Raw genomic sequence first — 25,873 nt, 5'->3', positions numbered from 1 at the left:
TGTCCACCTCCACGCCCGCCGGGGCCGAGGCGGTTGACGCCATGAGGGCGCGGGGAACGCCATGAGGGCGCGGGGAACGCCATGAGGGCGCCGTCCATGAGGGCGCGGGGGAACGCCATGAGGGCGCGGGGAACGCCATGAGGGCGCTGGGGACGCCATGAGGGCGCGGGGAACGCCATGAGGGCGCGGGGAACGCCATGAGGGCGCGGGGAACGCCATGAGGGCGCAGGGAACGCCATGAGGGCGCGGGGAACGCCATGAGGGCGAGGGGGAACGCCATGAGGGCGCGGGGAACGCCATGAGGGCGCTGGGGACGCCATGAGGGCGCGGGGGAACGCCATGAGGGCGCTGGGGACGCCATGAGGGCGCGGGGAACGCCATGAGGGCGCTGGGGACGCCATGAGGGCGCGGGGAACGCCATGAGGGCGCGGGGAACGCCATGAGGGCGCGGGGAACGCCATGAGGGCGCGGGGAACGCCATGAGGGCGCGGGGAACGCCATGAGGGCGCGGGGGACGCCATGAGGGCGCGGGGAACGCCATGAGGGCGCGGGGAACGCCATGAGGGCGCGGGGAACCGGCTTGAGTTCCGGGGCCGACCAGGTAACATTAAATACCACGCGTGCGGAACACGTGAGTGCTGCCAACCGACACTGGCCATGTCGTTGGCAGCCACGTAGCCATCGGCGCGCATTAGTCATTTCAAGTAGGATCTTGTTCGACAATGTCATGGCTTTAAACTTAAACATTTAGTATGCTTACATTTAACGAGCTTCTGTACACCACTGGGGAAGTTAGGAAAATAGGGAGGGATCAGACTGGAAATCTGACATTTTATCTGTATGCAAGGGACGTGAATGAGCGCATGGGTGAAGGATGATCGTGTGGAAGCATGAATGTGTTATATACAGTGGGAGTTATCCGCCTCCGTGCAGTTGCCGTGATGTCAAGTGTTTTCGGATATCACACCTTAACCCTCGCCCGTAAACGGCGATCTGCCACCTTCGCCCATGCAGGGGGGGGGGTTGGTGCGACCCCCCCCCTTGGCGTTTGAAAACGGAGCGTCGTAGAGCTTAGCGGAAAAGACCAACGGATTGCTCTCGCCGAGATCTCGCGATTGGTGGTATATTTTTTGGTCCTAGGTCAACAGTTGACCTACTTTTGACCGGTCAAAGGTCAAATTTTTCGGGAAAATAGACTTTTTCAACTTTCCGTGGCGATTGCGGCAAAACGGTGGGAGATATCGACTTAAAACCTTCACTATCGTGTTCCTTGATCAATTCTCTATCGTTTGGTATGTATTTCGTTTCCCTAGCTCTAAACATGGCGCGTTGGGAGCGCCGGAAGTCGGCAAGGTCACAGTCGGCGGCAGAAATTCGAAAAATCAAAATTTAAATTTTTGAAATCTGATTGTATTTTTGGATTTGGGAGGTCCATTTGCTCCCTATAGAAGCTAATATTGCTGCATATTCCCATCGAGGTGACAAGAATTAGCAAAATAGTGGTTCGGGCGCTTTTCAAAAATAGTACCGGACGCTGTTCCTCTTGTGACGTCATAGCTCCGTGACCTGACCTGACCCGGTCAAGTTTCTTATACCATATGATAGCCAATACTTGCCCCAACATGCATGGGAAGTTTCATCACGATCCATCAACCGATGTCCGTACCACCGGCAGGAAACCTCGGGCGTTGGCACTCAGTTTGTGAAAATCCGGCCGGAGGCTGTTCCCTTTGTGACGTCATAACTCCGTGACCTGACATGACCCGGTCAAATTTTTTTTTATCAAAAGATGCGCAAGGTTTGCCCCATAAGGTACCCAAAATTTGGCGGCGCTGCGCGCCGCCGTTTTTGCACTATTTCCGAAAAACCTCAGGGGGGGGGGGTTGCACCAACCCCCCCCCCCCCTACATGGGCGAGGGTTAAAATATGTTTAATGGGGGTCCCAACCGAGTTGAGAGAGAGCCTCGGGCAGTCAACCTGAGTAAATTATCCTCTTTGAATGCCCATAACCCAATGACCCATCACCGTACAGTGTAGCAGCCTATGTGCCCCAGTGACTGACCAGCCTCGCAAATCTCAACAAATAAAATATCTTGCAGCCGAGCCCCGCTACACAGACTCATGGGAAATCCACACAGAGGACCTCCGGCACGAAGGCGGAGGGCCGCGCAGGCACCACTCCGGGGAACCCTGCCGTCGACGGAGGAGAGGAGGAATATTATGATGTACTCAGCAAATACGGCACGAAAGAGACTCAGCCCAAGAGAGACTCAGGCGATCGAGGAGCGGGCGCAACCCATCCGGCCGACCACTATCAACACCACTAGGCATTATCAGTAACGTCCCCGTGCGTGGGAGACGGACACGGGTGCACACGGCATACGTACACTTCAGTTAGGAGAAAGTCGTGGAGAGTGTGAGGTAAGGTGAGGTGAGGTGAGGTGAGATGAGGTGAGGTGAGGTGAGGTGAGGTGAGGTGAGGTGAGGGATGTTGCAGAGCGGTGAGTGGTGATAAATGTCTGAGAGCGCGTACGTCATGTGTGGGTGGATATGGTAGCGAGATGTGTTTCTCTCCGTTCTGATTTAACTGTTCGACCATGTTTATTAATTCAATACTTATTCGTCTCTTCGTACCTTCCCCTTTCATATTACTTATCCGTGTTCTGAGTTCCCTCCTTTTATAATAAATGCCATCCTTGGTAACATCTTCTTTGGACCGGACAAAGTGAGCGAGGAGAGAGCGGAGCGGTATCCGAAGGCCGAAAGCACAAGGCACACAAATGGAGGAGAAAGAGAGAAAACTTTCTCATACTTGTATGCATGTGTCCGTTTCCATCATGACATTTCGATATTCATCGTCTGTGAGTATACCGTGGAGTATACTAATACTTTTTCGTCTCCTTTAATCTTTCCTTTTTAATAACTGCCCGTATTGGTGCTTATTTCTTCAGACCGGCTTCACAGAGCGAGGAAGGCGGAGCCGGATCAGAATGAGGTGAAAAGCGCATGACACATGACGGAGGAGGAAAAAAAAACTATAGAAGTCTATGATCCATGGTGTTATCCCATTTTAAGGAAAAAAAGACTTTTAAGCTACAAACGGCCTGGGGAAGGGTTATCAATAAAAAAGGCCCCATCTCACATACTGGGGTGAAAGCCACCCAAAACTCTCTCCTTAGAAACATCTGTCTCCCAGCACCCGTTGGTCATGATCCCCACCCACATCACCTTTCAATCGGTGTGTGACGTCACCTCTCCCTCGGCGTGTGACGTCAGACGTCGCTGCCGCGGGTGACGGGCACGCGGACGGTGGCGGCGGCCAGTGCCCAGCGCGCGATGTGCAGGCTCAGCTCCGAGTGCCAGCGGTCCGTGCGCGGGTTGTACTTGTGCACGGTGCGCCGGTAGTCGCAGCCGCTGAACCCGCCCACGCAGTAGATGCGGTTGTCGCACACGGTGGCCGCCAGCTGGCCCAGGGTCTCCGGCATGGCGCCGAGCCCGTGCCATTGGTTCTCCAAAGGACTGAACCTGGAGATAAACGGAGAGAGAGGGGTGTTATCGCGACCGACGACGGGGCAGATAAGAAAAAAGATGCACAGTTGCACACGACGTGCTAGTTACACTGCTTTCAAAAATAATGCAAAGGAAAACTGAAGGCAAAGGAAAACTGAAAACAAAACAAATATAGACATTACACAAGCACTGACCAACAAGAATAAAAAGGCATTTCAACCTATAACAAACGAATTCTCCAAGCATCCTCCTCCGCAAGACTATCCTCCCTCCCGCTTCATTTCCTCACCTCCTGACCGTCTTCAGCCACTGCCTGCCGCTGTGTCCTCCGATGAGGTACAGCTGATCACCGACCACAGCGCAGGCCGCGTAGGCGCGGGGCGACCCGCACGGCGGCGCCACGGTCCACCGATCATTGTCGGGATCATACCGACAAACGGCGCTCAGGTAGGCGCCGCCCGCGTCAATCCCTCCGACGGCGTACACATGGCCTCTCAGTACTGCCGCGCAGTGGTGGCTGCGAGCCACCGGCATGGACGCGCGCTCTCGCCAGGCGCGCTGCTCAGAGCAGTACGTCCAGACGCGCGAGGTGACTGTGCCGTCCAGGCTGCCGCCGAGGAGCAGGAGTTGACCGCCGGCCACGCAGGCAGCGGCGCCGTGCAGACGGCCGGGCAGATCCGGCAGACGCGAGAACTGGTTGTCACGGACCGAGTATCGCTCACAGGAGGTGAGCGAGGTCAGGTCACGGAGACCACCTGTGGGACGGAGGTCAGGTTAGCGGGGCTGACATGGGAGAGAGGGTCGTACCTTCTCCTCCCGTACGTCCTGTCCCAAACACAAAGTAGATCTACCATCAGGCACGTTTCCTGAACAGTCCCCTTCCCCTTCTGGCTTCTTCCACTTTTTACCCCCCCCCCCCCTAAGCCCTCCCACACGAGCATCAAACTCCTTCCAAGATCTTTCCACCTTTGCCGCCCCTCCTCTTATCTCCCGAAGAGAGGGTCACACTTCGCCCCGTCCTCGCCATTTCTTCCTCCCTTCTGTCCTCACCGATCACATAGACAGAATCATCATCGGCGGCGGCGGCGGCGAACGAGCGCATCTCCTCGAGCCGCGCCATGGGCTCCGTGTCGGTCACATCCCCGGAGACGGCGCTCACCGCCCGCGGCACGGAGTACTTCCACGAGTCGTAGCCGCGCGCCAGACACTCGACGCCCGACGAGAACCCGGCGCACGTGGCGCCGCCGATAGCCAGCACCACCTGCGGGGGGGGGGGGGGGGACAGGAGCGGAGCGAGTTGGAATTAAGAAACAGTTGCACTACGGAGAGTAAATAGTACATTCTTTGCATGTTGCAGTTTTATTATTGCAATATCAAAATAGATAAGCGGATCACAAAAGACAGCAGAGTTAAAACTGTCACGATGATCTGGTTTTACCGATAAGCGACCCTAATCAGCGAAAAAAAAAACTTTGCACTTAAAGACATGAGCTTTAGGTGGTTGTAACTTTAACTACCATTATAACTGCAAATCCGTTCTGAGTTCTGACAGACACATATCCTTCCTTCGACTGTCAGCAAAGCGGAGTGCTCACCTCTAGACTGTCTGTACACCGTTGTACGGGTGGCGAGGGCAGAACGTCGCCCCCTCCCTCCGTAGGTGAGTCGTCCCGTACACTGGGCGGCTCCGGCTGCCGCGACTCGAGGAAGCTGCGAACCTCTGTCAGGGAGATAGCGGGAACGCCAGCATTAAATGTCGGGAGAAAGAAGGGACATGGGTATGCAGTGTGGTGTAGCTAATCAGCATGACGAAAAGACAGCCAAAACAGGAAGGTTGAAGAGAAATATTTCCATCTAACTTCTGCAGTAGACCTAGAACACAAAATGTCCGTACTATATTTGTAAAGCACTGAAGCACAGGTCAAAACACACTTATCTCGGCTAAGCCTTCCCAACTGACCCGGCCCTTACCTGGGTCCTGTAAACACTCGTGTATCTCGGTAGCCGTCCTCAGTTTGAAGGGATCCAGCTGTGTAACGCTGAGGCACCGCAGCAGCCGGCGGAAGGCGGGCTGCCGGCCGGCGGAGTCCGCCTCCGTCCAGCGACACAGCGCCTGGCCGGAAACACGGACATCAACAATAACAATGACCGGGGTATTTTGAGAACGTTGATCCGACAGTTGGGCATGAGGCCAAACTACGCTGCCAAATGAACTGGCAGTTTTATAATGGCTGTTTCAGGGGTGGATTTCTGACTTGCTATTATGTATTATCATCGAGGTACAAATTACCTATGAGTGGGAATAGCTTGAGAATTGGGTCAATGTTTTGGCATTAAATCAGGAACGGAATTGCAATAAAAATAAGCATAACTGCAAATTCCAGGCCATTACAGGGCTTTTGAGGTATGCCTGCACTTCCTGTAAAAAAATGGCTCCAGTCCACAGCATTCACGCTCCTCTCCCAAAGTGAACGTACATATAGAATCTGATCTTCCTTGGCGTTTACATAGCTGGCGGTCAGCAGGTCCGCCATCTCCCGCTCCGAGAGCACCAGGAAGTCGGGATCCCTCGCCGCCACCGAGAAACAGTCACAGATGAGCCTCAGCGCGCGCCGCTCCAGGTCGGCGGCTCGATGGAGACGCGCCAGCCGCCACACGGTCACTGCAGTGGCAGTGTCGGCGGCGGCGGCGTCCCCGAGGTACTGCAGACAATGGTGGCGCAGAGCGGAGAGCTGCAGGTGCTCAGTGGCGTCCAGCACGGCGGCCACAGAGTCGCCGGAGAGCTGCCCGGGGAGGGGGGGGAGGGGGGGGGGGGTCAGGGAGGAGGGGAGGTATTTGTAGACAGCTGCTATTTTTATTGGAGCGCTGCCGAATAAAGATGACCTACGACCGAGCATCAACAAGGTTCACTCGAGTCGCTTTAACGGCGCATTGCTCATTAGATACGCATACGCGCCTATCCCAGGTCATAGTATGCACGCGAAGACAAGCCGGATCTTCTCTAAACAATCACTTAACTCACCTCAATATACCCTGTGTACATGTATTTGAGAACGGAGTCAAATATATCACTCTCGAAGCCATTCAGCTGTATCTCTGCTTCTTCCTTCTCTATGTAGTCACTTGTGAACATAGTTCTGAAAGAAAAAATACCGATCAAATACTGACGAAAGACATCATCTTCGCCGAAATGAAGCCTGCAAAAAGAATCTCGAAATGGAGATCGAAGCTACGCCTCTCAGCCGCCACTCTTTTATCTCATCTACCGCAGCTAACAACCCCTATTGCAGCTCACTGACCACCTGTTTCCCCCATCTCCTATGAGTTGAACATTGAATCACAGCGCTGAAATACCACTATATTCCGCACACCACCCCTCACCTAAAGTACGGTGAGCTGGCGGCCAGCAGTGCGCGGTGTGCGCGCCATCGGCGCTCCTGCACGCGCACAGTGACGTCACAGAGCAGCTCGTCCTGCCACAGCCGGTGCAGCATGTCCATGGTGATGGAGGCGTGGCTGAGGTCGTGCAGAGGCAGGTGGCCGCCGGGACGCTCCGGGAGCACCACTGTACGGCGGAGACGAGGGATGAATAGTAAGTCAGTGATATCGATATAGCTGGATAAGGTAATCACGAAACAGACAACGCCAGGACAGGCAAGGTGCCGGCCTGGCCAATAATAGCATTACAAAAATAAAAGTAGATCTTTTTCCTTTCTTGCACGCTATGTCCGATTTCCAGCAAAAAAGTTGCGATTTATCAGCGTGTGGACGGGTCTGGTTTTGCCCAGGTAGTACCAGCCCCGGCACCCCACCGGTGCCGGTTCCCCTGGCTCAGGTCGGCATTCCCTCCCCTGTTTTGATGAGTCCGGTCCCGCCGACTCCGTAATTTCGTCCGTCGTCGAATGGGAAAATGGCAGCCGATAATCGATATGATAAGTGGGTACTGGGCCGGTGAGCGTAACGAATTTGCGAGAGTCGGAATGTTGTTTTGCTGAGTTCGGCCAGGACTTTCTCACTGGAGTCGGCCGGTTGTCTGGGAGGGGCGAGCGGTTATTGGACGCCCACCCCACCCTCCTGTAGCGTCGCGTCTCAGCGGGTGCGGGCACCGCAGGAATAGATTTGCGCACCGCCTGCGAGCCTTAATGAGGCCCACAGGCGGCCACGGAGCCAGCTTACAACTGTCCTGAGAAATATGACCTGCCAGTCTGAGGATTCAGTAGCCCTTCAACCTACTGCATCCAGTCGGCCAGACGAGATTATGAAAAAGGGCTGGGACTGGGACTGGGTGCGGCCATTTCGATCAGGCAGCTGGCGATATCAGAGCCGACCTCGGCTCAGCGGTCGGCCATTTAGCAGAAAAGGTTGGAGCACACCTTGATGTGTTTTACTGACTCGACATAAACGCTTGGCCCCCTTTTCCAGCACTTCCGAAACTTGGTGCCTTGCCTCGGTTACTGGCTGGATCTTTCAGGCGTGACATGAGCCCAACTTTGAAGACATCCAGGTTCTTTTTCTCAGATTCAGCTTCAATTATTCATTCATTCATTCATTCATTCATTCATTCATTCATTCATTCATTCATTCATTCATTCATTCATTCATTCATTCATTCATTCATTCATTCAGACCAACCAATATGCATTCATTTAATCAATATTAAATTAGCCGACTCAATTCAGTTAAAAGTACATTCAGTTCTTCATTTATTGATCCATTTATCCTAGCCTCTATCCATTAATTTGTTATGCTTATCATTCTATGTTTACCATGCAATCAAAAATAAGCCTATACATACACAATGAAAAATATTTATATGATGAGTAAATGACTTAGCTGCTGTGCGCCCTAACTCTTCAACAACAACAACGAGTAAATGACTTCAAAGCGTGTTTGAAAAACACTTGCTTTTTACTAGTTAACACTCACCAGTTGATGGGGAAATGGGCTCATCATCAGCAGTTTTAGCAACTTCACACTGGCCACACAGCATGGTGAAATACTGAAACAAAAAGGAAACTGAGGGTCAATCCAAGGGTCAATCACATCTAATCACATCAGGTGAGTTGAACAGGTGAGTAATCAGACATGTAGTCTAGAATCTAGATAGATATTTTGACCTACTGGAAAAACAAGGAAAGGGGTTGGTCATAAGCAAGGCATAAGGCTATACATTTATACAAGCTTATAACACCCTGCAAGAAGTAAGAACTGCAGGAATTATCCAAATAAGGTCATAAAAGGAAAGAAGAAATCCTTACAAGCTCAAAAGTGACACAACAAATTGATACACAATATTTCCACCAAACCATTTATAAGTAGGTAACACTCAACCACCCCCTGAGCCAGGCGCCAATTAGGTTAGGTGAGGTTAAGTTAGGTTCGGTAAGGTTTAGCATTTCTGCTTATATTTTACCAACCTGGTCTTTTAAGGGTAGGTGAGCATATTGACAATTTCCTTGGTTAATATATGGTGTGTGAGAATAACTGGTGTGATTTTTTTGAGAGACCAAATTTATTAACTTCGTAGCATTTTATCAGGGTGTTTTGAAGCCCCACGCAACTTTGTCATCTAAGATTAAGAGTGGGTAGTTTTATTGCTATTTAAGAGCTTAATATTTGTACACTAATTTAAGTGATTTAAGTTTTTGGGCAATGACAAAACTGCAAAAGGTGATTTTATGATTTGATGATAATGAATGATAAAATTTTATCATTCCATTAAGATGACTTGATCACAGCTTATATCAGAAAGAGAGCATACCTACATACCAATTTTCCAGGCATCCACAAGACAGTAACCCGGTTTACATAGCATATTTGCCGAGGCTCTAGCTGGTTAATTTGGCGATAATTTTGATGCAGTGGTCTTCAAATATTTAGAGGGGATCATTTTGTTAAGCACCATTGGCATCTTTTGCACCATCACGGATGCACGGTATCACGGACGGAGATATAAGCTTGCAACAAACCCTATGTAAACGCGTCTATTATTAAGGTATGTTTTAATATTTGATAAATGAAATCATAATAATTGAATTTTCCCATGCTCCCTTTACAGTACTCGTGTTCGGCTCCGTTTGCAGCCAAGCGACAAGATAATATCTTGCTTACCTATAGGGAGTCAGAGTGTAAATTCCTTTGGATCAATTTCTCATCTTTATTCCTCAGCCTCTAACAAGAAAATAGCAAAATTGAAATATTACAAATTCCCAGTTTCTTCAGGCACGGGATGTAAAATCCCTTGGAAAAGGAAATCACTTTATAGCTAGGCAATTACAGGTAAAAGTGGAAGCATATGGTAGCTCAAAAGATATACAAATAACCCGCAGCTGTTTCGTTTGAAAGCTAGAGCAGCTTAACACGGCATCAAAATTACGAAGATTGAAGAACCCTCTGCAGGAAAGATGTACATACACTAAAACACAAAAACCGAAAGACAGATCATCTGAGAGTGCTGTATCAAAACTCAATCAAGCTTCATCAGCTTGATAAATCATTTTTTTAAGTAGGCTTGAAATTCGAGCAAAATATAATGCTCCTGAAAAATTGGTCGTTTGGATAATCATTTTACAGATCACTACATGTGACGCTTACTTTAAGTTTTTTGGTATAGGCCGTATAGCAATAGGCCAATTCGGAGGGCTGTTCACGGACCCTGTGTGCGGTCGGACCGCACACAGCCTCGAAGCTCCGCCCACTGCGGCCCTACGTCAGCCTTCCGTCACCGCACACAGCGATCGCTGTGGCCGGTCGGGACTGGCCACAGCGGACCGTCCACCGCACGCAGCCGTGACGTCAGAGCCGCCTACCCATCCCCTACCCCCACGCCTGCTGGACGCACCGCACACACCGCACGCAGCAGTGTGCGGTGCCCGTGAACACCCCTCTGGCCAATTCAATATCTCAACTCAATCTATAAATGGTCTTGAATTCAATATTGATATTCAATTCTCTTATACGGCCTTGATTCAATTATCAAATAGGGACGTTATTTGTATGATTGATTTATTATATGTGACAAGTGGGATGATATTGTGCATTGTGAATGTATTGTTTGTGAAAATTGAATTTGATATGCAGTATATCCTCCCCAATGACTGTGTATTGATATGTGGCATGTGCCATGGGTATGTCACAGCAGCACTTGAATCTGATAGATCATATTCATCACATTGATAGGAAATTAAACATCATTCATGTGTAAAAGTTTGCTTAACATGTTTTACAGTAGTTCATAGTTTATACTGGTCGAGATATGGAAACAAAATGTGCAGAGCTCTCGGCACTCAGACCAACCCTTAGTTTTCGCAGTGTCCACTTGTTTATTTTAGCTTTCTGAATACAACAACAATTAAACCCTCTATCAAGTGTGCCCACACTTCTTACTTATGAGTATATCATGATACCAATGCCTGTTTTGCACTCACTTTGTCTCAACTACCTTCTCTTGGCTGATTATGAATGATGGTTGATTTTGAATGGGTTGAGGGCAAGTCAAGGGATTAATATTTCCAAAAATATATGAATTTGATTTAACTATGTTTTTTATGGTGTTAAGGATAAATTGCAAACTTGCAATAATTAATACCAGCTTTTATGTCTATTTTCAGGAGACTGAAGGCTGCAGAACAGGCTGAATAAAAACAAAATGAAAGCTTTGAAGTGGGCCCAGAAGACATACCTGAAGTTCCCAATAGATCCAGTGAAGGAAAACTTTGTGAGACCTAATGTCAAGGGAGCCATATTCTCTGCTGCATCTCCTACACCACTGAAGGAGACCAGCCTTGCTTGTTTCTCCTCTGATGTTTTCAAGAAGATACTGCAGCTGGATCCAGCAATGTCCAGCGATAAAACATTGATAGACGTTCTGTCAGGGAACAGAGAGGTGCCAGGATCTATGTCTTTGGCCCACAGATATGGTGGACATCAGTTTGGCAACTGGGCTGGTCAGCTAGGTGATGGCAGAGCTCATCTCATTGGAGAATGCACAGACAGGTCAGTGCTTTACCACAGCTTAAATTCCATCTTAATTCTCTTTTTGTTTTTGTTTTTGTTTTTTAGTTTACTTTATTTTTTGTGGAGTGATTGCACAATGCACATGGTTGTTTGTGTTACTATTCACACTTTTATGCTGAATTTATAATGATGTTTGGACAGTGTTAATGAAAATATATGCTGGCAGAGGCGTTGCCTGTTGTTTTACCATGAATGATTCTCCAATGGACATCACATTTTGCAATGTTTCAGGGCTGGAGAGAGATGGGAGTTGCAGCTGAAGGGGTCTGGGAAGACACCCTACTCGCGGTTCGCCGATGGCAGGGCTGTTGTGCGATCCTCAGTGAGGGAGTTTCTTTGCTCAGAGGCCATGCATCATCTAGGTGAGGATACAAGTGGGTTGCTTTATGCCAATGATCTTGGACTTAATATCTCTTGCACCAGCTTTGTAACCCTTAAATATGAAATGATGAAGTTATTTAAAATGACTACTATTACAACTAACTTATCTAAGAATTGTAGTCGGTTCAATGTTTTGAAGCTCATTTTTTTATCAAACTTGTTGCTCAATTTCTGTAACAAACCTTACATTAATATTCAACTCACAGTGAAGTCTGTATAAAATAGCCACCCTTTGACCACCACTTCCCCGACCTGCGTGACCCTCCGCTCGACAGGCGTTCCGACGTCTCGCGCCGGAGCTCTGGTGGTCTCAGACGACACCCTACTGCGGGACCCGTTCTACGATGGTCGCCCGCGGCGGGAGCGCGCCGCCGTACTGCTCCGCCTCGCACCCTGCTGGTTCCGTTTCGGCTCTCTGCAGATGCTGGCCGCTGACGGCGATGAAGGGAGTCTGCGCCTACTGGCTGATTTTGTTTGTGAGCGGTACTACACGGAGGCGGCGGCTAGAGAGGGTGGTCGCCGCTACAGCCGGCTCGTGGAGGACGTGGGCCGACGCACCGCGCGTCTCATCGCCGCCTGGGAGAGCGTCGGCTTCACCCACGGCGTGATGAATACGGACAACATGAGCCTGCTGGGACTGACGATCGACTACGGGCCGTTCGGGTTCCTCGACCGGTACGACCCCAACTTTATATCCAACTCGTCTGACTCGTACGGAGTGTACCGGTTCGCCCACCAGGCGCGCGTCGGTCAGTGGAACCTGTGCCGACTCTGGGAGGCGCTCATGCCCGTCATACCAGAGGAGGAGCATGGCCACATAGAGCGCGTTCTGCAGGTTTACGTGCAAGAATATGAGACTCACCGTGCTGAACTGCTGTCTCGGAAGCTCGGCCTCAACCGGAGCACGTCTGCGGTGAAGTTGGCCGATCGCCTCCTGGAGCTGATGTTGGCGGCTCGGGCTGACTTCACGATGACGTTCCGTCAGCTGGGTGACGTGTCTCTGGAGGCGCTCGAGGCCGGCCGGGTGGAGGGCCTCTGGGCGCTCCCGTCTCTGACCGCTGCCAACGGCTGGTCGGACTGGCTGACAGACCTACGGACAGAGATGGACCGTCAGGGGCTGTCCGACACCCAGCGAAGGGCCACCGCTGCCGGCGCCAACCCGCGGTACATCCTCCGCAACTGGCTGGCACACGAGGCGGCCGAGGCGGCGGAGCGGGGCGAGTTCGAGCCTCTCCGTCAGCTACACACGGTCCTCAGCAGACCGTTCACTGAACAGCCAGTAGCCGAGGAGGCGGGGTACGCCAAACCGCCGCCCGACTGGGCCTGTACGCTCAGGGTCAGCTGCTCCAGCTAGCTGCGAGTCGTCTGAGGGCCTGCAGTTACGGTGAGGAATATGAATGCAGTTACTGTGAGGTAAGCAATATGCGAAACTTTCCTGGCCAGTGCTGGTTGGAAGGACTGGGAAGGGCTGGGGCTGTTGCTCTGTTAGTGCTATGAGATCGTACCGCATCACAAGTGCGGGAATGTTACACTTAGGCGCTGTCCGCTGTGATGAGGCTCATTTGCACGCATATTTGTTTATGTCCAGTGTTATGCAAAGCGTTGAAGCTCGTACGCTTGTATATCGTAATTTATTGTGCCCGATGGGTGCGTTTTTGTCGATAAGTTTAGAAGTCGTAAGAAATGGAGCGTAATCGCAGACTCCCGTTACTACTAGTGTCAAATCAAAGGTGCTGTAAAACCGAGATACTTTTGCATCCGTGCAATGGCTCAGTACATTTTGAGCATTTCGATAGGTTTGTCCTCAACTGACGCTCGACCTCAAATATGTAGAAATGGAGGTTTGAAGGAGTGGGGTACTGACGTTTACTGTTTGTGTCCAGTCACCGTGCAATATATTTTGTATAAGCGGAAACAATTGCAGATGCGATGTATACAATTATAAAGCTTTAAAGTGTTTGGATTACATGGGAAATTTGATGCACCGCATTTAGTTTCATTTCGCCATACATGCACTAACCCGAACTGTAAATTCATAACCCGTTCGTACTCACATAATGTTCGCCAGTAGCAGTCGTTCTTCAGGCCGTTAGGCTCTGGCTCACACATGCCGCTGAGAAGGGCTCCGAGGTCCCTTCACGCACAATTCACTATATCGTACGTCTATGGTCGTCACTGGTCAGTGGTCACTTCTGTCCGTCTCGATAAATGGACCGTAACCTTCAGGCCGATCAGCCAGGTCTTCGGCAGAACCCCCCCCCCCCCCCCCCCCCCGACGGCCGACGTCTCCCCTCTCTGCAGACGCTCCTACCTGGCCGGTCCCTTCTCCACGACTGCCACGTCACGGGCTGGGCCGCCTTTCCACTGCCGTCGTAAGTCGTAAACATGTGGTCAATGCCCTCTCGGTGCGGCGCAACCTCCTTCTTGCGTCCCGACCCACGGGCCGGGATAGTTCCGTGGGGGTGGCGCCACACGGGTGGGCCGCCGATGGACCAATCACCGAGCCGTTTCACCCGCACACTGCCACGTCGCACCGGCGTTCAGCTGGCGTTGCCGCAGGCAGGAGAAAGTATACAGAGCACGCACAGCCCACAGGCCGAGGCGGATTCGGCAATCCCTGAGCCCCAACCCGCAGCAGTAGACCGGCGCCGCTAATCGGTCCATCGCGGCGGCTGAGCGGCTGACCGATGATGGATGATTGGGGTTCACCCCGACTGGAGGCCGGAGGTGGAGGACCAACTGGGAGGTCTCGGAGGGCAGGAGGGCTGGCAGATAACCCCGCAGGGATCTGATCTGCGTGCCGATCCCTGCGATGGCCGCTGGCCGCTGAGTGACACCGGCCGGGAGATGCGATGCGCAGGACACAGGCAGACTGGGGCGAGTTACTAGGGAGTGGGATACGGAAGCGAATAAGCCGAAGCTAGAGCTGATCGGTGCTTGCATGGAATGTAGCCTGCATAGTGCATAGTTGTTCGTATGGGCTGCCGATTGGAATTTGAAACAGCTGGTAAGATGGATGACCAGTAGGAGCAGCTGGCTTGGATAACCAGTAGGAGCTTGCCTGCCAGCCCAGCCTGTGAACAGGTATAAATACAACAAAAGAACCCGGCGGCCGGTATGCACGGTGCCCGAACGCCCGCGATCAGACCGGAGACCGGACGGCTCTGATATACTCTCTCGCCCAAGCATCCACCATGATCCCAAGCTGAACTTGAATTTCGTTTTTTTTTTGTATTATAAGAAAGCATATTATGCCTGTGCTCTGAGCATATCTGTCTAGACATTGTGTAATGCACTTGCTTATGTGTACCGAAATGGCTAACTTTGAATTAGTAGCCGATAGCTATCGTTGTTTGTAACTGCTGCGCATTATCTGTCCCACCTGTTCTTAGTGTGTTGTTGACGTTATGGATTAATGAATTTGAATTGAATCTTATACGGCTTGAATTGAATTTGAATTGAATGAAAGAAGGTTGAGGTAGGTAGGTACTAGGTAATCCCAGTAATTCAGGTTGACAACTTGAGTGTCGACTTGATAGACTGAAGAAGATGACCAATTCAAATTTGATATTGTCGTAATTTTGGGAGGCCAGGTGCCAAAAAAGGCCAAATTGAAATGGGCAGGAAGATTGTCTACTGTATAATGTGGCGTGTGGTTCTGATTTCTGAAAATGATGGCCTTTGCTTGATCATAAAGCAGGTTGGCTTAACAATCTTCAGGGTTTGTTGTGGGAGAGGAAAACAAATGCTTTTCTTACTAAGATTAAGGTCAGTTCCACCTGTCCAAACTTCCACAAATCCACACACTCCCGCAGGGCACTGGCATTTAAGGGTTGTTCCAGCCCACCTGGTCATCTCTTATCCCAAATGCCAGTCCTTTGTCAAGTGCAAGTCACCCGTCCCTTGTCTCAGCAAGCCAGTGTCATGGGGCACGCTGTCACGGATGTCACTCGTCTCGTCCCAGTCTGCAGGCCTTTCAACACAACACCCGGCCCAGCCCAGCTTGCCTCTCGCAGCTGGTCGCTATTATGCCAGCTGGACTCTGGAGTGGGACCGAGGCTGTAGTTTATTCAACAAAATCAATCAAAACAGGACCAGGCTGTGCTTTGGGTGTATTAGATACTATTACTGCATTTTAATTTTGGTGACCCATTTTCTCAGTGGAAGTGGTGTGTGGCTGACTGTCTCTGTGGGCTGATTTAGTGGCTTGGTCTCAGCTCAAATATACATAATAAAAGCCCAACTACTGGTAAGGGCTGAGGAATTTGTCTTGCTTTTTTCTTTTCAGAGTAAGCATATAAGCATTCTTTGTCCACAGATCTGAGCATCCTGCATCATGAAGCCTCTACACACCTGAAAAAATCAGTTGTACTACATTAGAAGTTGAAGCCAGCCAGCTAGTCTCCAGATCCCACCACAGCTGTCTGCTGAGCTACTCCAGCCATGCTGCCTCCCTCTCCTCCGCCCGGCACTAACGGCACCACCGGCAGCGGCGGGAGGAACAGCAATGGAGAGCTGCGTCCCCTGCAGGCGGTGCTGGCCGACTCCGCCAACGGCGGCGTCGTGCCCGTGGTCGTGCCGGCTGACGAGGTGGATGCCCTGCCGGAGAAGATGCAGTACACCTACAAGGACCTGGCAGTGGTGTTGCTGTCCATCGTCAGTTTCCTGGTGGACACGGGGACGGATGTGTGGGTGGCGGTACACTTCTACAGGACGGAGAGGATGTATGAGTTCGCGCTGACGCTCGTGTTTATCCTGGTACCGGCACTGACCATGACCGGCTTCAGCTTGCGATGGTGAGTGGCGCAGGCGGCGGCAAGCTGGCTTATATGAACTACCGTATGACGTGTATGATTTCAAGCTTTTACGACTAGACATTGTAATTCGATGTACGTTTTTTCGGCTCCTAGTCGTTTATTGTTTTCGTTTCGAAAACAATTTCGTACCGTATCGTACCGTAGGACGTACTTGAATTTGGGTCTATGCTTAATTGTGTTCACGTTATCAGCGTCGATATCGTTTGGGATAAGTCTAATGGAACCTCGCCAATCGCTTTGCCGCTTCTGTGTATAATATCTGACTAGTGTTGAGCATTCAGTTTTCTTGCAGCCATCCTTTTTTGGCTCGTGGATGTCTTGCATCTTTACTGTTCAATGTATCGGCCTGTGACTATATCAGCATTCATTACCCGTTCCCGTGCGCCTGCCCCCAGGTATCTGAACGACGCGGACCAGGGCGGCGGCGGCGCTGAACAGACCGATTGTCCCGGCTCGCCGTCACCCACCCGGCCCCGAGTACCGATGTGGAAGTGGATCCTGCGCATCATCTGCCTGACGCTGCAGCTCGGGCCGCTGCTCAGGTCGGTAACCGGGAGAGTCACTGCGAGGCGCAGCGGCGGTGACGTCTGAAACTGTGACCGTGGCCGACCTTGAGGCACTCTAATGTTGGCAACATCTCCGTGAGACGTTTCTTCAGGCGGCCTTATTTTTCAGCTCATGTCATTTCAGCTACTTTCAACACAAGCTGTCGTTTGTTAATGATGTTTTAGAAATGACGGGCCATATTTTCGTTTCATTAGGCTCTTTGAAGTTTGGCTTGCCCTGTAAGCTGTAAGATATGTAGGTATCTCCTAAAAGTGTATTTCGCTATGCATCAATTCAATGAGTGTAACCAGCAGCGCTCCTCCATGTCTTATCTCCAATTTTTTTTTTCAACCTAATTTGACCTTGCTCCCTACCCCGCTCCCTTTTCAGGTATATCGAGGCCATGGTCTACGGCATCAAGAGCATGCGCGCCAAGCGGGCGGGCGACCGTGCGGGCCACATCAAAAACTACATCTACATGATCTACAAGGACGCGGACGCCACACTGTTGCGACTGTTCGAGTCATTCATGGAATCGGCCCCGCAGTTGGTACTTCAGCTGTACATTTTGGCCAGTGAGCACAATCGCTTCAAGCCGTCGGAGCCGCTGAACAGTGAGTGAGGGGAATGGAGCGATGGATAGCTGGAAGTTCGTCCGGTATTTGTGTGTCATGTCTGATATTGAAGTGTGTATATGTAGACTGGTATTTGGTTTGATGGTGACCGCCGTCGTATTCTGATCGTATCTGTCAGGTGTCCCAGCCGGCTGGTGTGATTCCTTTTTGGGCACTGTCGTATTCTTATCGTGAATGTCTGAGGTATCCTAGGCTGCCCTGGGGCTGGCTTTTGTGTACCCTGCTAACCCTGCAGTGGTTTCTATCGCCAGAGAAGTCCTTGCTTAGTACTGGTTACGAGCGCATGCTTTTCCTGAATTACCTACCTGCTAAGACGGTTGGTACTTACCTGTTCGCTCTATCTTGCTGCCCTACAGAAGTACCAGCTGAATATGTGCTGTGTAGGCAGTTGGAATCTTACCTCCCGACCCCCATCTTACTAATCTCGCGGTTCCAGGGCATCCTGAGCTCCCCATTGCAGCTGATGTGCCCGAGAAGACTCCTTCTTGGCACGTGTCGGGATTCACTTCTTCATTCCACGCTCGCGGTACCTGCTTAGTGACTAGACTGCTTTTATCGGTGTTATAGAGCCGTGGCGGCAACTCCAAAAGGACATTGGGTCCGCGATTTGGTTCGGTTGATTGGGACACACAACTTTTTCTTCAGTTCGGAATAGGTGTTTATTGAGTTGGTTGGCGGTGGGATGGACACGGGCTGCATGGTGCATGAAGGAGAGCTGGTTGTTAGCGGCACATTAGGTTGTGAGTTCATAGAAACCGTGATAGAACTTCGGCAGCTGCGAAGGCTCATGGGACAGATGACAGAACGCACGCACTGAACTCTGCAGGAGCACCATTGCCGGGATGGAGTTTCTCGAATGCCGAATGAAGTCATGTGATACGTCCTTGAGGTACGATACGGTTTTAGTCCGGATTATCGTATTTGATGTGCATTTTGCGTCTGGTGTGCTGTTTGTCCGATATAGTCTGGCCTATGCTATGTCGCATGTTTGTCTCAATGTAGGCGCATGCTCATAGAAAGACGGAACAGATGTGTGCGGTTGATGCGTAAGTTGCGATGGTGTGCCTTGACTGATACTGAAGGGTTGTATTTAAATTCTGGCAAGTTTTTTATTGAAATAGGTTGATGCTTAGCCTGTCTTCAAAAACTGGTGGATGGGAAAATTATTGTTCCTTTACGATAAACTATCCATTCGAGCCATTCAAAGACGAGCTTACTACCTAGGCTCTGACTTGTTTGTTCGTTCTTATCGCTGTCATTCAAACCAATCTGTATCTCAAGTGTCAATTGTTTGCTCAAGCTCTTGGAGAGGTATTGTTTCTTATCTATCGACACTTGATAAGACAGGTAATACAGACAATGGACATTGAGGAAGGCCGAAGGATGATTGACAGGAGGCCACTAAACGCTTTCAGCTTTGTATCGACAAACTTCATCATTGTATCCTCTCGTTACCCCGCCCTCTCGTTACCCTGCTCCTCCTCGTTACTCTGCCCCTCGTTACTCTGCCCCTCGTTACCCGTTTACTCATTACCCTGTGTCCTTATGTTTCTTCTGTGTCCCTTCGTTACACCTTTGTACCCTGGTTGCCCGTATATCCCCCGTAATTACCCCGTGAACCCTCGTTAATCCTCACTAATTACCCCGTCTCCCCAGTCACCCTACAGGTAGCGGCGGTGGGTACCAGCCTGTTCTCCCTGGCCTGGTCTCTGTGCAGCTACCAGCGCTCGCTGCGCTACAGCCTTCCGGCCAAGAACAACCTCTCCACGCCGGCCACCGTGGTGCTCTTCTTCTGGCACTTCTGCAGCATCGGTGAGCGGAACCGGCCGCCCTCCCCCTGCACAGCCCTGTTGTCGCTCAGTTTGGAAGGCGCGTCCTGCCCCCCCCCCCCCCCCCCGTCCCCGGCAGGGCTCAGTGTGGGAGTCCCCCGAGTTATTGCGAATAGGGCTGCTCTTTATGAATGGGTACCCCGCCGCCGAGTGACTAGTAAAAGATATAGAGGTCGCCTTGATAGGCAGATGAGCTGGATTCTTTGTCAGCCGGCGCTTACATTTTGCGATAACAGATGCACTCCGCAGTTGCTCGTATCTTTGCTTGTATGTGGAAATACATGGAATTACAGGATCTGGAATCGCTATGTATGTAGTTAAATCTGTTGTCCTACTTCTTGTTATAAGTATCGTGGTGTTATGCAAAATATAGTGCCGGCGATTATGCATAATATATCCACGGCAAACTACCAGTGGTTCATAAAAAAATTCAGTATACGCTGTACATAACCTTGTCAGCGATTCTATGCTACCCCACCTCCACTCACGCCCCTGTTTGACACCTCCCTGCCTTCGTTCCAGGCTCACGAGTTTTGGCCATCAGTCTGTGCGCCTCGCTCTTCCCCGTGTACGTGGCCATCGGACTGGTCACCCACTGGGTGCTCATGACCATCTGGCTCATCTGCCAAAAGACCCAGGCGTGCTACACTAAGTGCGAGGAGATGCTGTTTGTTCTCGTCCTGGGCGCCGTCTACATCTTCACCTTCTTCAACGTCAAGGACCAGACGACGCGGCTCAAGTATACGCTCTACTACCTGCTGTGTTTTGCCGAGAACACGGCGATGATCACTCTGTGGTATCTGAACGCAAACCGTACACTCTGGTGGTATCACCCCGGATTGGCGGCTCAGGTGATACTCTTTGCTCTAGCCGTGTCGTGTATGCTGGCCTACTACTGTCGGCTTCACCCGAGCCGCGGCCGAGAGGAACCCTCGGGCATCTGTGTCACTGGACAGGTGTGCCGTGATGCTACTCTCGCCCAAAAGTACGGAGCGAGATTAGAAGAGTGGGCCGGTAACCGCAGTCGCGGGGAGACGCCCACGTGTAGTATCCAGCAGCCGGCGGAGGGCGAGGAGCGTTCCGAAGCGGAGGACGGAGCGGCGCAGAGACAGTCCCCGCCGCCGGCTGTTGTGGTGGCCGGTGTGCCGATTCACCAGAACGGAAACACACTATGACCCGGGCGCACGCCGACGCTCTAGGGCTCTGAGGCTCTGAGGATGATGCGACGTGACGTGACGGTTGCGATGCGTAACGTAATGTGACTGCGGGGCGGCCGTCACGCGGTACGTATTGTGAAGTGATAGGACGTGCGATCACAACGAATGGACAAGTCGGTCGCTGGCTCGGCAGTGCGACGGCCATCCGTAGCTGGCGCTAGTTTCGGTGCAGAAGTTGTCAGCAGATGTCGCTGGCGAACTCCGTCGGCAAGCGCGCTGCTACGGTGGGTGGTAGAACTCTGGACTCCGTCGTGACGGGACGCAGCGGTACCGGCGGTGGCTGCGGAGTCACTGAAGGGCTTTAACGCGGCGCGTTACACATACCTCACTGTGAAGTACGTAAGAGTCCGTCCTGGCCCGAGGCGGGGGCCGGTGCGGCGGTCCGGACGATCCCAGTCGTCAGCCTGTCATGAATTCACAGATGTAAATTCAGATCGCAGATCGCATACTTTTGCCGATGTCGTCGTATTTGGTTCATCGCTGTTCCCCCGGGCCGGTTGTCAGGATTTAGGTAAATAGGCTAACGTTTAAAAGCTGCACAGTACCTGGGGCTCACAGATATTCATCGAAGCTATTGGTGCTTTCGATTCTGCTTTTGCGGAAATTCATAAGTTATTATCGGCGAAGTTGTCTGGCTTGCTTCAAGTTCTCGTCTTCCGGCTGTGCATTCAGACTCAATCAAAACATGCCTGGGCCATTTGTATATTGCTTACATTGCACCATCCCACATGTTTAATTTATGCAAACTCTTACCATCAAGATTCGTCCCGGTAGGGTATTTGAACAGGGTATTATATCCACCACTTCTGCCAGTTCTCTTTTCACGCTGCCAGTTAGTTATCCAAAGATATATTTAACCAATCCCATCCACGCATTTCGTATTCTCATCTTTCTTATAGATCACCCGTTCCTGTTTTTCGCTTCTAAGCTGTTACGAAGTCTGATGTGACAGCCTTCCATCCCAGGGATGTTATCTCGCCAGCCCCTTTCAGGTGTGTTCACAAACCCGAGCGGTTGTGCCGCTATTCACGCGTATGTAGATCGCGTCGCTTTACCGTTGGAACACTACACTACCGCCTTGCTGGGATAAAATTGCACCGCTGTGGTGCTATTTTATCGCTGTTGATTACAACTGTACCGCTAGTGTATCGGTAACTGCAAGGTACCACCATGGTGCCGCTACAGCTTTTGTGGTAACTATCGCATCAAGCAGCTGACTACAGTAGCATGCTCACCGTTTATGGTACACACTGCTGTGGTATCCCGTGCTTTGTCTACTCTCAGTACACCCCGGTGATAAAGCATTCAGTACCTGTCGCGTTGCGCTTGCTGTGCACCCCTCCCCCCATATATCCCCCGACTTGGGGAACGATATATCAACGCTCCGATAAACTGGCGTATCGCCGTTAGCGTATTTTGGATGATCACAAACTAGGCTGGCTAGCATTCAGATCTGTAGCGACGGTGTGGCTAGCTCTGAGAGCTTGATGGGATGGCTACGCTAGCGATAACTTACTGTCAGTTCGCAGTAGTTTTCCGTGCCACGTCACGAGGATTAGTCTCACGTATAGTATGATATTGTTTCCACCGGGCATATGTGATAGTTTTATGTGGCCAACAGAGCGGTTGCTCCGTGTGGTGCTGCATGTGTTCGTTTTATGTGTTCGAATATCACAGTTATTCGTGCATGTTTTGTGTGTTATGTAACGCGCACCGATTGGATGTTTGGGAACGAGGAGCTGTGAAAGACCGGTTTCGCGATTGTGGTCGAAACTGCTACTGATTGATGTAGTTTCGATGGGTGTCGGATGAAAGCGAGTGAGCTGTTTAAAGTTGTAGTAGCTGATCGCTTTGTGGCGTTTTGTTTATCGATAGATAAACGGGACAAATGTGTTCCGTGTATGTATATCGTTCACTCATGGTTGGATGATATTGATCAAACTGAGACCAAACCATGTATGTCAGCGGGACGCTTGCATGAATAAATAGTTTGGAAATAAAACGCCTGATTTTCGCGGGATAGATACTCAATACTCTGTAGAAACGCTTTAGTTCTAGTGTTGTCTCAGCAATGACTGCAATTGAACTAATTGTGCCTGTCGCAATTTCCATAGGTTATTTCCATTCAATGAATGAGGTCATCCGGATCTATAATCACTGAAGCTGTAATCCGATCCCAAACCGACCCCAAAAGCCATGCAACGAAACATGTGCATTTTCAATGACTCAATCATGTCTTCCAGTTCCGTGTGCCCTACTCTCATCTGTCCCATGACTCACCATCCATCCCACCGTTCCCCAGAGGCCGATGTCCGACTCTCCACCGGTCTTCCAACCTCCTGTCACTCATCACATCTGCCGAGCGCCGAGCCTTCCATCCCAGACGGAGCCGTCACCGCCCGGACCGCGAAACTGGGTGAGCGGAGCACCGCGCCGGCCCGGGCGGATGCCATGGGCGGTCAGACGGGGGAGGGGAGGCTGGGGGCAGCCGGTTTCCGACCTAGGAATGCCGTGGGAAGGCGGTGACCGCGCTTCAGCGAAACGGAGCGTCCTCTGCCACGACTGATACGGGCGAACGTCATGACAAGTGAAACTTTTTCCAGGAACTGGCTGAATAACATGGTGTGCGGTAGGGTTTGCGGTGGGGCGCCGTTTTGTGGTGAGGAGGTGAACGGTGTTGATGGGTTGAGATGACCGAAGTGGTGGTTGTGCTCATCTTCCGTCCCCACATGTCATAGGAGGATGGGGAAGGGGTGGCTGGATCATTCTCGACTGCTGGATAACGGGGATAACGAGTAGGGCACAACTTCACTCGGTGTCGCCATGGGGTCAGGCTGGCGCTCTCCCGGCCGATGGAGTTGGGCAGTGAGGCGACCGGCAGTATAGAGTCCGTACTCTGCCCGTTTGCCGAGAGGAAGCTGACACTCCCAGTGCTTGCGCTACCCTGCCCTGGAGGAGGTGCAGAGTGTTGACCTCGCGGTTGCCATGGACCCCGCCTTCAGATCCCCACGAAGCCGCTCAGTTGCACCTCAACAAGAGGCCAAAGAATCAAGTCCCTCCTCCTGTAACGCCCCGGTAAATTGGGACCGTAAAGACGGGAACGTTATATAAATCAGTCCATGATCTTCCCCGTCTGTGCTGAACTAACTAGAAAGATAATCGCGTCACTGGTGCTCGGAGTGGCTAATGCGCCTATTCTTGCTCCACTTAGAATTACGGCCGCAAGAGGCTTGGACCGGAGATTAGACTCTGAGCTTCTTATCTCCCGCTGAACATGGGAAAACCAGCGGCACAGTAAGAGAACGACCTATTTACCTACCATTCATTAACGGAAAAGGTGTATGTACGGGTGATGACGTGTTTCTGGACATACGCTGACAAACATATTTTGCGTGTTCCATTCAACAAAACATTGCCATTCGTGTAAAAGAACACTGTGTTATGAAGGGATTTGATGCAGATGATGCTGCATACTTCATTACGTCACTCGCGATTAGTGATCGATCTCCTATGCAATTATGCATGCTTTGGTCATATGAGCCTTCTACCTATTTTATTTATGACTTTTCTATAACATAAAGCAACAAGTGAGTCGTGGCTCGTTGGTCTCGTCTCATGTGGAGAGTCGATGCCGAGCCTCCGTTTGATACCCTTTCGCTTGTTTCTAACCTTATACACGGTAGGCACTAAATGATACAGTGAAGTCTCAATTTTGGCCTCGTCAATAAGTTGAGAGCCTGCTCACGCTACTTTTAACTTATTCCAAGGTTTGGATGACCAGTCTGTAGGTACAGGGTGGAAAGTAATTACGCGAACATGTATTTTCTTACAATTTCGCCCGTCAGTGGAGATTTTGTATGAGCGCGGTCTGTCATGGAACATGATTGGTCATGTGTGTTGTCGCATCATCTACCAAAAGTGACCTTACTTTGAAAAAATGACTTGGAAGGTCTACAACACGTCTCGACTTCGAATGGTGCAGACGCCATACGCTGCACAAGACCACAATGTGCAAAGATCGCAATTTGGTGTTGCCAGGGAAAGCGTTTGTGATTATTTTGACTGGATTGGTGCGGAAGGGACTCGGAACGGTCTCGGCACCAGCATTACTCAATTACACGTTTGGTTGAAGCATAATAAAACTTAAGAGGACTTAAAAAGCAAAGCCGTTGGCGGCAGTAACACCTCGGCGAATTCAAGCGCCGAATGGGTGGTCACCATTTCCGCGACCAAACGACAACAGTCGATCCGAAAACAGGCGAAATGGTTTACTATGACCGGGTACCCGATCTAAGATATTACGATTCATACATAAATCCGTGAAAATTCGAAAATCAAGCCGTACAAACAATCGAGATGGCCAAAATTCATGAATTAACAGCAGGATTGTCAATTTAAGTTTTCTAAAGACCGGCAAACCTGAACAGAGGAGGACAGGCAGCTGGCTTTGTGGTTGGGTGAGACATCTTCGAAGCTATTTCATCCGTCAAACCTGCAGAACAACGCGTTGGGGGCTGCTGATGCGTCCGACGTCCCGCCCGTCCCAACCTTCAAACATCCGGCAAAGGAACACACATCAGCGTGTTATGAGCGCCCGGATGGTGTCAGAATTGCATGTAGTGACCAAAAAGGCAACCAAAAATAAAGTATACAACTAGTGGAACATCCTTCCGACGAGTCTCTTTATCTAATCCACCAATGCACCAAAAGGGGCAAAATGATTGAGCGCACTTTTGTGCCCGACGCAAAGAAACTCTTCTTCATGATTGATAAAGTCCTTCCTCTCACGGCCAAAAAGACGCAAGACTGGTGCTTTGAGAACCTGTTCTTCTTCTGGGCATATAATGGTCAATCTCGGAATAGCCCAGACCTCAATTTGATCAAAAATATCCAGGCGACTCTTCAGGAGAGCGTCTAAGAGC

General features: G+C 50.8%; 3 protein-coding genes across 5 annotated transcripts; 2 read left to right on the top strand and 1 right to left on the bottom strand.

Moving 5' to 3' along the window:
- Positions 1-1,772: 1,772 nt before the first annotated feature.
- LOC122382705 (kelch-like protein 20) lies at positions 1,773-9,712 on the bottom strand. The gene is made up of 10 exons (XM_043368387.1): positions 9,622-9,712; positions 8,437-8,509; positions 6,892-7,075; positions 6,533-6,647; positions 5,988-6,293; positions 5,482-5,623; positions 5,106-5,230; positions 4,561-4,771; positions 3,800-4,265; positions 1,773-3,525 (listed from the first exon to the last, which is right to left on the bottom strand). Exons 2-10 carry the CDS (start codon positions 8,498-8,500, stop codon positions 3,273-3,275), a joined length of 1,866 nt encoding a protein of 621 aa, XP_043224322.1. The 5' UTR covers positions 8,501-8,509; positions 9,622-9,712; the 3' UTR covers positions 1,773-3,272.
- A 653-nt stretch (positions 9,713-10,365) lies between these two features.
- Positions 10,366-13,891, top strand: LOC122382704 (protein adenylyltransferase SelO-like). Its single transcript, XM_043368386.1, has 4 exons — positions 10,366-10,432; positions 11,121-11,505; positions 11,758-11,888; positions 12,183-13,891. The coding sequence occupies exons 2-4, from the start codon at positions 11,159-11,161 to the stop codon at positions 13,259-13,261; spliced, it is 1,557 nt and encodes a 518-aa protein (XP_043224321.1). The 5' UTR covers positions 10,366-10,432; positions 11,121-11,158; the 3' UTR covers positions 13,262-13,891.
- A 1,400-nt stretch (positions 13,892-15,291) lies between these two features.
- LOC122382703 (XK-related protein 6-like) lies at positions 15,292-22,953 on the top strand. 3 transcript variants are annotated; one of them, XM_043368383.1, is made up of 6 exons: positions 15,292-15,385; positions 16,226-16,703; positions 17,120-17,266; positions 17,661-17,884; positions 19,562-19,717; positions 20,257-22,953. In XM_043368383.1, exons 2-6 carry the CDS (start codon positions 16,351-16,353, stop codon positions 20,907-20,909), a joined length of 1,533 nt encoding a protein of 510 aa, XP_043224318.1. In that variant the 5' UTR covers positions 15,292-15,385; positions 16,226-16,350; the 3' UTR covers positions 20,910-22,953. The 3 variants fall into 3 exon arrangements, with proteins under 3 accessions (XP_043224318.1, XP_043224319.1, XP_043224320.1); XM_043368384.1 differs by having other exon boundaries at positions 15,297-15,389; XM_043368385.1 differs by having other exon boundaries at positions 15,322-15,675.
- The last annotated feature ends 2,920 nt before the right edge of the window (positions 22,954-25,873 follow it).

The sequence above is a fragment of the Amphibalanus amphitrite genome, unplaced genomic scaffold, assembly GCF_019059575.1.
Source record: "Amphibalanus amphitrite isolate SeventyFive unplaced genomic scaffold, NRLGWU_Aamphi_draft 000145F_arrow, whole genome shotgun sequence".
Taxonomy (NCBI): Eukaryota; Metazoa; Arthropoda; class Thecostraca; order Balanomorpha; family Balanidae; genus Amphibalanus; species Amphibalanus amphitrite.
This window is presented reverse-complemented; position numbering and strand designations above follow the sequence as displayed.

Coding starts and splice junctions, on each gene's coding strand:
- LOC122382705 (XM_043368387.1), bottom strand. CDS start 8,500: ATGCTGTGTGGCCAGTGTGAAGTTGCTAAAACTGCTGATGATGAGCCC. Junction 5,624..5,987: donor AGGAAGATCAGATTCTATAT/GTACGTTCACTT, acceptor GTTTCCGGCCAG/GCGCTGTGTCGCTGGACGGA. Junction 5,231..5,481: donor CGAGTGTTTACAGGACCCAG/GTAAGGGCCGGG, acceptor TCTCCCTGACAG/AGGTTCGCAGCTTCCTCGAG.
- LOC122382704 (XM_043368386.1), top strand. CDS start 11,159: ATGAAAGCTTTGAAGTGGGCCCAGAAGACATACCTGAAGTTCCCAATA. Junction 11,506..11,757: donor ATTGGAGAATGCACAGACAG/GTCAGTGCTTTA, acceptor GCAATGTTTCAG/GGCTGGAGAGAGATGGGAGT. Junction 11,889..12,182: donor AGAGGCCATGCATCATCTAG/GTGAGGATACAA, acceptor TCCGCTCGACAG/GCGTTCCGACGTCTCGCGCC.
- LOC122382703 (XM_043368383.1), top strand. CDS start 16,351: ATGCTGCCTCCCTCTCCTCCGCCCGGCACTAACGGCACCACCGGCAGC. Junction 17,885..19,561: donor GCCGTCGGAGCCGCTGAACA/GTGAGTGAGGGG, acceptor CCGTCTCCCCAG/TCACCCTACAGGTAGCGGCG. Junction 19,718..20,256: donor CTGGCACTTCTGCAGCATCG/GTGAGCGGAACC, acceptor CCTTCGTTCCAG/GCTCACGAGTTTTGGCCATC.